Source organism: Trypanosoma cruzi, genomic scaffold (genome assembly GCF_000209065.1).
Source record: "Trypanosoma cruzi strain CL Brener 1047053512977 genomic scaffold, whole genome shotgun sequence".
NCBI lineage: Eukaryota > Euglenozoa > Kinetoplastea > Trypanosomatida > Trypanosomatidae > Trypanosoma > Trypanosoma cruzi.
In genome coordinates, this window is record NW_001849142.1 from 1 (window position 1) to 8,924 (window position 8,924).

The 8,924-nt window shown below is 50.1% G+C and overlaps 4 protein-coding genes across 4 annotated transcripts, besides 7 other annotated features; all 4 read left to right on the forward strand.

The window, feature by feature from the left end:
• On the forward strand, nucleotides 1–1,690 carry Tc00.1047053507211.10 (choline/carnitine O-acyltransferase, putative; the record flags this gene model as incomplete). The annotated part of the gene is made up of 1 exon (XM_800676.1): nucleotides 1–1,690. A coding segment is annotated over one exon (1,690 nt), but the record flags the coding sequence as incomplete, so codon positions are not given.
• Nucleotides 1–6,252: a sequence feature (areas not merged during assembly with more than two copies in the genome that could not be assigned to a particular haplotype).
• Nucleotides 2,309–2,373: a sequence feature (T-rich).
• Nucleotides 2,454–2,491: a microsatellite.
• Nucleotides 2,548–3,798, forward strand: Tc00.1047053507211.20 (protein kinase, putative; the record flags this gene model as incomplete). The annotated part of the gene is made up of 1 exon (XM_800677.1): nucleotides 2,548–3,798. One exon carries the CDS (start codon nucleotides 2,548–2,550, stop codon nucleotides 3,796–3,798), a length of 1,251 nt encoding a protein of 416 aa, XP_805770.1.
• Nucleotides 3,955–3,977: a sequence feature (AT_rich).
• Nucleotides 4,798–5,922, forward strand: Tc00.1047053507211.30 (hypothetical protein, conserved; the record flags this gene model as incomplete). The annotated part of the gene is made up of 1 exon (XM_800678.1): nucleotides 4,798–5,922. The coding sequence occupies one exon, from the start codon at nucleotides 4,798–4,800 to the stop codon at nucleotides 5,920–5,922; it is 1,125 nt and encodes a 374-aa protein (XP_805771.1).
• Nucleotides 6,237–6,274: a microsatellite.
• Nucleotides 6,253–8,924: a sequence feature (heterozygous, Esmeraldo-like haplotype).
• Tc00.1047053507211.40 (inosine-5'-monophosphate dehydrogenase, putative) lies at nucleotides 6,402–7,940 on the forward strand (the record flags this gene model as incomplete). The annotated part of the gene is made up of 1 exon (XM_800679.1): nucleotides 6,402–7,940. The coding sequence occupies one exon, from the start codon at nucleotides 6,402–6,404 to the stop codon at nucleotides 7,938–7,940; it is 1,539 nt and encodes a 512-aa protein (XP_805772.1).
• Nucleotides 8,402–8,689: a mobile genetic element.

Genomic DNA, 8,924 nt, shown 5'->3' on the forward strand with positions numbered 1-8,924 from the left:
TCTGCGGAATGAGGGGCCGCAGTTGCAGAGATACTTGTGGCTAAAGTATTTACTTGCAGATAATTACATGACGGACTGGTGGATCAAGTATGTATACCTTGCTCAGCGCGAAAGTCTTTGCATTAACTCCAACTGGTTTGGGGTGGCGTTTGCCAAATATTTGCCCACCCCGCTTCAAGCTTCCCGTGCGGCGGCATTGGTGTACAACCTTGTTAAGGTAAAGAAAAGTCTCGACAAGCGCACGTTTCCACCGCAGTTTAGCGGGCTTGTTCCACTTGACATGAATCAGTATCGCTACATCTTTAACACCACCCGTATTCCAGGACGTGAGATGGACGTGTTGGTTCAGCACGAGGGAATTAAGCACATTGTGGTCATCCACAAGGGTCGCTTTTACCAACTTGAGGTGTTACACCCGCTGACGAACCATCAGCTCACACCGTACCAACTTGAGATGGCGCTGGAATCTATCTTGCATTCCGAGGATGAGACTGACCCTGTCGAGGCGCTCATTCCTGCCTTCACTACCGCCCCTCGTGCGGAGTGGGCGGACATTCGCGACAAGCATTTTGTGAACAATGCTTACAATGTGAAGCCGCTGCGGGTGATTGAAGAAGCCATTTTTGTACTTTGCCTTGATGAAATGGAACCAAAATCCCTTGAAGAGGAGAGCATGATGTACTTGTGCGGCAACGGCCACAATCGTTGGTGCGACAAGAGCTTCAACGTCATTGTCACGGAGGGCGGCCACTGTGGTGTGCATGCGGAACACTCATGGGGTGATGCCCTGACCCTCGCAAATGTGGTGGAGTACAGTCACGCTTCGGATAAATTTAGGGAGTTATACACAGAGGATGGGCATGTAAAAAAACTACCCGAAGATGAAGTGGCACTGGCTGATGGTAAATTTAAAGTGTTTGTCCCTAATCGAATTCGGTTCACCATTGATGCCGTGATGAAACGTGCTGTCCAAGGCGTGCAGGAACGGTGCATTCGCGAAATAAAAGATGTTGACATCCGCGTCTGCCGCTTTGCCGATTACGGCAAGGGGTTCCCGAAGAAACAGCGCTGCAGCCCTGACGCGTGGGTGCAGATGGCAATGCAACTCGCGTACTTCCGCGATCAGGGCCACTTTGACCAGACATACGAGGCAGCTTCGATGCGTATGTACCGCAAAGGGCGCACTGAAACCATCCGCACTGTGAGTGAGGAGTCCTGTGCCTTTGTGCGGGCAATGGAGCAACCTTTGCTGAGCGCAGAGGCGAAATTAAAACTTCTTCATGTTGCGTGTGAACGACACCAGAAGACATCACGTGATGCCATTGCTGGCTGCGGCATTGACCGCCACCTCTTCGGACTCTATTGCGCGAGTACCGGCTTTGAGGTGGCATCCGAGTTTTTGCAGGCGGCGATGCAGCCAAAGTGGAAGCTCAGCACGTCGCAAGTGCTGACGCGGCAGCTGCCAGACAAATTTCACCCGCCAAACGATGAACCGTTTGAAACACCCAATGGCGGCTTTGGCCCTGTGCAAGACGACGGTTACGGGGTGTGCTACTGCTTATACGGCGATAGTCTGTTTTACTTTACCATCACCTCGAAGCACAGCTGCAAATCGACTTCTTCGACGCGGCTTGCGGAGCACATTACGAGGGCACTGCGTGATATGGCTGCACTTACAGGATGGAATTAAGAGGCAGCCCCCCGAAGAGAGCAGCGAGCATGAGCGATGATAGTCACGCAATTCGGATGTAAATCAATGCTTACTTTCCATTTTCGATCCCTTTTTTTTTGTGTGTTTTTTCTCGGCGTCCGTATTATACCTTGTTCATGAATTTCTGCACTCACAGATGCACGCGAAGGCAGAAAGCAGAAGAGACAGTCTTCTCCCCTCCTATTTATTATTTGGTGCAAGCGGTACTGTCTCCCTCCTTTTTTCTTTTTTTTTTTTACTTTTTTGTCTCGTAACGCAACGAAAATATTCAATACGGCTACTTCTACCGTTGGCGATTACGTTTACTGTCACACTTGGATTTTCATCGTCGTTTTACGCAGCAAATTTTTTTCACATGCACTTTCGTCGGTCATCCCCTTTTATTATTGGGCGAAATTGTGTGAAGGGGGTGTTCAGAAGGCCTTTTTGGAGCTTTTTTCCCTCATGTATATATATATATATATGTGGGGCGGGTGATTTCCCTTTTTTCTTTTTTTTTTCTGCGGCCACTTCCGAGGTCGTTAATGTCTATTGTGCGGCGAGGTGCCACGTGTGCGCAAGCGGGAAGAGGGGCAACGAGAGCCGTCGTAACTCGCATTGTTTTGCTTGCATTTCCTTTTTTTTTATTTCTTTTATATATTTCTTTTAATTTATTTTGTTTTTCTTGTGCCTGCGCGATTCTCCGCATTTGTCTCTTCTTCTTCTTCCTCCCTTCTTGCTGTCCAAAGTAACAATCAACTAAAATAATAATAATAATAATAATAATAATAATAATAACAAAACCGTAGAGTTGCTTCTCGGCGTGGGGCCCCTCTGGGCTTTTGTTTTAGAGCTTGATGCAGCCGGAGTCGGGAACGAGAGGTGCGACAGGCCATATCCTCGTGCCGGGGTTTCTTGGATGCAGTGGGTCCACAGACTCCAAGTACACGTATGTACGTTACTTGGCGCATGGCAGTTCCGGGGAGACGTGGAAGGTGCTGGATGTGAGCGACGGAACACCATATGCACTGAAGATAACTTCTCTTAAAAATTACCGTGAACCAAAGTTGTTGCGGGTGCGGACAGAAGTGCGCTGTTTGGAGTCTATTGACCACTTTGCATGCATTCGGCTTCACGAGAAGCTTGAGACAGAGTCGAACTTTTTTTTCGTCATGGAGTACTGTGACGCCGGCGATTTACGCTATCAGATGCACGATGGCGGGAAGCTGCTGGAGCACCAGATAGTTCATATTCTGCTACAGCTTGTCCTGGCCCTTCACTACCTCCATACGAAGAAAAAGATTCTCCATCGTGATCTCAAACCTGCCAATGTTCTCTTGAAAACGACGGGACTCTTGAAGCTGGGAGACTTTGGCCTCAGCAACGCGTATGACACCATCAGTGGTGACGTGGGCCTCACCATATGCGGCACCCCCGCTTACGTTGCGCCAGAATTATGGCGGAATGAGCGCTACGGAGCGGCCGCCGATATTTGGTCGCTTGGTGTTATCCTGTACGAGGCCATGACCGGCAGACACCCGTTTGAGGGCACCAAGTATGAGGAGCTGCGCCACAAGGTTCTTCATGAGGAGGTGCCGCCCATAAAGACTTCGCACAGTGTGGAGTTGAAGCGCATCGTGTACGCACTACTCCGCAAGTCGTCCGTGGAGCGTCCAGACACCACTCAACTTCTGCGCGAGCCCCTCCTCGTCGCAGCGCTGAGTAGCTTTCCGGAGGTTCTAAGAGTCTCTGATGTGGAGGATTCGTTGTTGCAGCACGTCTTGCATGACATTAGCCCTGAGCAGCTGCTGCCTCGTCCACGGCTGGACCACTCCGTGCTCTTTTCTGGCATGGTGTGGAAGCTCAAGCCGACGCAGGATTATCAGGAACGCTACATGGAGCTGGCGGACGGTCAATTGTCGCTGCTGCTTCGACCCGGTGGGAGAGTCGGCTTCCGGGGATGCATCCCGCTGCTGCGGGTGGAACAGGTGGCCTGCATTGATCCCAACCACTTTGCGCTGAAGATCGAGGGGGCGAACTGGTGTTTTTTCCAGACACCACAGGCAGCAGTCTGGGAGGAGCAGCTACGTGCGGCGCTGGGAATATAGTGTCTCCTTCATTTCTCTGCGTCTTGCTGCGCCCCTGAAAGCCCCTCGCCCCAGATCGCAAGAAGAACAAAAATAAAAAAGGTTTGAAAATGGCCGGAAGATAAATTTGTTCGGCGTGTATTTTTGCGTTGCATAAACCACATAAGCAAAGATGTGTAAATATAAATATAAATATATTTCTTTTTCTGGCTTTACGCCGATACACTTTTTCTCACATCCCCCTTTCCATCTTTTTTTTTTTTTTGGGTTTGTTGTCTTTTCTGCCCTTTCTTTCAGCCGCGCCACCGTGATATATATATTTTTGCCTTGTGTCTTTTTTCGGTTTTTTTTTCATGTGTGCTGATAATCCTTTTGCATTGCTCATTTGCTGGTCGGATCGGGTTGTCGCTGGGCTTTTTTCTCGGACAGGGCGCCTGTAAAGCAACAGGGCAGGAGGTTGCAGCATGTGAAGTGAGCCTGCATGTGACTAACGAGACCTTTGAACAGATCCAGACACCATGTACATTTGTGTGCCTGCGTGGTTGGTTGAGGTGCTCCTGTCGCTGCTGGCGGTGGCGGGAGCTGTTGGGCGGGGAATCACTCATGGTTGGTCCCTTGGCGCATAAGGGGGCGAGCGGAGAGAAACGCAATGAAGAACGCAAAGGATATCTGGGGAGAAGGCGATCTGACAAAACGGAGTGTTTATTATCATTGGTACCACAATTTTTTGTTTTGTTGCGTTTGATTTATTTCCGTTTGTTTCTTGGTGCGTACTACGGCAGTTGTGACAGTGCATGGGTTGTGATCTTGATGATAGCCCTCCTCACTTTTTTTTTTTTTTTGCTTTTTTTCATGATATTAATTTGCTTCGTGTTTCTGTCTGTTCGTGTGTGAGTGTGTACTGCTGCCGCTGCGTCATGGGAGTTGCTGACGTCTTTTGCTCATGCCGATTTCACTGCCCGTAACGTGCCCTTTTCTCTTCGCTCTCAGTGCCACCGAGAAGCGTAGTTGGCGGCCGGCATGTCGTACCTGACAGAGGAGGAAGAAAAGGAACGGAAGCGTGAGGAGCAGCGACGTTTTTCACGGCAGCAGATTATTGAACATGTCAAGAAGAATCTTCTTTATACAGCCTTCGACGTGAAGTGGGTGCCGCGCAGCGCGTCCTTTGCTGTGGTGGGCCAGTATCCGAATAACAAAGGCGCCATATCGGTCCTGCAGCTTAACAAGGGTGAACTGAGCGTGCAGTGCGAAATCAAGGGCAATATGCCTATAAAATGCTCTACCTTTGGTCACAACACCTCCAACTGGCAGTCGAACATAACACTATGCACTGGTGACTTCGCAGGTGGTCTGTCTCTCTGGGACATTGAACGGCTCGACGCTGATCCGCTCTTTCTTGTACCACATGCACACGAGAACATTATCAATGCTGTTGACGGTGCACAGCACTCCGGCCCACCAGAGATTGCGACTTGTGGGCGTGACGGTTGCGTGAAAGTATGGGATGTACGTCAGTCGAATAAGCCAGTGGTTGCTCTGAACCCCGCCAACCCCGCCCACGCGCGTGACTGTTGGACTGTTCGCTTTGGGAACAGCTTTGATCCTGATGAGCGCGTCGTTGCGGCCGGGTACGACAACGGAGACGTGAAGTTATTTGACATGCGCATGCAGAAGATGCTCCACGAGTTCAATGTGAACAACGGCGTGTGTGACCTGGAGTTTGATCGCCCGGATATCAACATGAACAAACTGATTGTCTCGTCACTGGAAGGCCGCGTGCGCGTGTACGATATGCGGACGCTCCATCCAAATTTGGGTTACGCGTACGTGGAGGAGCGGGTGTCAAATGGCACCGTGTGGTGCACCCGCGCGCTGCCTCAGAACCGTGAAGTGTTCATGTCTGGTGGTGGTGGTGAATTGACGCTCTGCCGTTACCGCTACCCACCGGAGCGCATGCTGCGGGATCCCGAGGGCGTTGCGAAGGGTGTTGCTGGAAGCGTTGAGGAGCTCAACAGGGCGAAGTTGGGTGACCAGCCGATACACGCGCTTGATTGGAACCGCGCGAAGGAGGGGCTGTTGGTTTGTGCCTCGTTTGACCAGAGCATCCGTGTTGTGCTTGTGACGAAACTGTCGCTCCTACAGTGATCTCCCAGTCTCTCTGTGTGCTGCCGCCGTCATTTTTTTTTTCATGACGAGTCGACGGAGGAGAGGGAAAATAGAGCGGAGGGGGAGGTGCGGTGAGGCAGAAAAGGAAGGAGAGCAGCAGGGGGATGATGGACATATACTCACACAAGCAAAAAAAAAGCAAAAAAAAAAAGGATTGTTGACTGAGTGGGCGGGAGAAGAGAATTAAGCGTCTCTCCCCGGGAATAGAACGGCGGGGAGAGGTGCGCTGCCTCCCGTGTGTTTCACCGTGGGAATGGGGACTTTTTCCCACTTCTTTTCCTTCTTGTTGACACATAAATATATATGTATTTATGTATATATATATATATATTTTTTTTTTTTTCATGCCTTTTTTTCTTTTTACCGGTTCTCGGGTTACTCTTCGAGAAAGAGAGAATTAATACACTCGCGAGCACTTCTCTTCACGCACGCATAGCCGCACGCAAGCAGTAGGAACGATGGCGAATGTTGACCTCCGCACAAAAACGATACGGGACGGCGTCACGGCCGAGGAGTTGTTTCAGAGCGACGGCCTCACGTACAGCGACTTCATTATTCTTCCGGGATTTATTGACTTTGGCGCATCAGATGTGCAGGTTTCGGGGCAATTCACGAAAAAGATCCGGTTGCATATTCCCATCGTCTCTTCCCCGATGGACACCGTGACGGAGAGTGAGATGGCACGCACGATGGCGTTGATGGGGGGCATCGGTGTGCTCCATAACAACTGCACCGTCCAACACCAGGTGCAGATGGTGCGGAGTGTCAAGATGTTTCGTAACGGCTTCATTATGAAACCCAAGTCGGTGGGCCCGGAAACGCCCATCTCTGTCATTCATGAGATAAACGCCGAAAAAGGAATCAGCGGTATCTTGGTGACGGAGAATGGCCGACACGACGGCAAACTGCTCGGCATTGTCTGCTCAAAGGACATTGATTTTGTGAAGGATGTGTCATTGCCGGTGTCGCAATTTATGACAAAACGCGAAAGCATGACAGTGGAGCGGTACCCTATTCGACTAGAAGAGGCGATGGATGTGTTGAACCGCAGCCGACACGGGTACCTGCCAGTCTTGAATGACAAGGGGGAAGTCATGTGCCTCTGTTCTCGTCGGGATGCCGTGCGTGCTCGTGTCTATCCGAACAGCAGTCTTGATCGTAACGGACACCTTCTGTGTGCAGCTGCGACCTCCACACGGGAGGAGGATAAGGCACGCGTAGCGGCCCTTGCTGGTGCCGGCGTCGACGTCCTTTTGTTGGACAGTTCGCAAGGCAACACATTCTACCAGGTATCATTTATAAAGTGGGTGAAGAAGACATTTCCTCATTTGGAGGTGGTGGCGGGTAACGTCGTGACGCAGGACCAGGCCAAGAATCTTATTGATGCTGGTGCTGACGCCATCCGGATTGGTATGGGAAGCGGAAGCATTTGTATCACGCAGGAAGTCCTTGCATGTGGCCGTCCACAGGCTACAGCAGTGTACAAGGTGTGCCGCTATGCCGCATCACGAGGGGTGCCATGCATTGCGGATGGTGGTCTGCGAAGTGTTGGTGACATTTGCAAAGCTCTTGCTATTGGTGCAAACACCGCTATGCTTGGCTCCATGCTTGCTGGTACTTCAGAGACTCCAGGCAGCTACTTCTTTAAGGAGGGCCTTCGCCTTAAGGCATACCGTGGTATGGGAAGTCTTGAAGCCATGTCGCAGGGAAAGGAGTCCGGTAAGCGTTATCTATCAGAGAAAGAGACTGTCCAGGTGGCACAAGGCGTGTCTGGAACAGTGCTGGACAAGGGTTCTGTGACGAAGCTCCTTGCGTACATACACAAGGGTCTGCAGCAGTCAGCTCAAGACATTGGTGAGATCGGTTTTGACGCCGTGCGTGAGAAGATGTACGAGGGGCAGGTTTTATTTAACCGCCGCAGTCCCATTGCCCAGATGGAAGGCGGTGTCCACTCGCTGCACTCATTTGAGAAGAACTTGTTCACCTCCAAGTTGTAGGAGGGCGGCGCCCACTTTTTCTCACCCCAAATGCACCCATAACACAGGACGAAGATGCGACAATTTCTGCTGCTACTCTTTTTTTTTTTTTTTTACCGTTTCAGTATCGGACGCACACTTCCTCGCAGCTGCGGCCACACGAAACAATCGTCTGTCTGTGCTGTGGTGGCCGGGCGGGTAAGTAGAGTCAGTGGATCCGCACATGTTAAGAATAACTTCTTGGAAGTGAAACGAGGAGGGAGGAGAAGAGTAGAACAAAGAGACTGCTTCACTCTGGGGATATGACGTGTGCTTTCGGACCCAAGTGAAATATCATGGAAGATACATGGAGGGAGGGATTAATGGGGGAGGTAACTAGGAGCGAACATTAAACGACAGTGAAGTTTAATAACAAACAAACAATATAACAAACAAAAAGAAGACCAAATTAAAAGAGGTGCGTGCTGTTTTTTTATTATTATGAGCTTGTGAAATGCGTGTTTCTGGGGAAGGCTCTATAATTAATTTAATACATGCCTTGATGGGATGAATACATTTCTGTGCGATTCCTTCCTTTCTTATGCATCCTTTGGAGGACCGCGATGGAAGGAATCAACGAACCGATAGCGATAAGACGAATATATATTTTTTTACTATTGCCGTCCCATTCACCCTCTTTCCGATTCCCACGTTGCGGCGGAGTCTTGTGGCTGGAGGATCTTTAAATGGTGCCACCTCGCAAGGAATAAATATTTCCAATCCGAATAGAGTGCAGCGTGTCACTATAGTGGCTATCCAAATATATACAACTATATAATTAGTTGGAGTGAACATTGAGGCTGTGACGAACCCATTGCTTCTCTACCGCACCCCCCTTCTCCATTCTTTCGTCCTATTTTACTTCGTTAGATCAGTTCAGGATCCGACAGGCAGCCCAGGCGAATATTTTGTGCGCTACTGTCGCTTCTACTTTTTGCCTGAGGGATAATAATACGCCATATACAT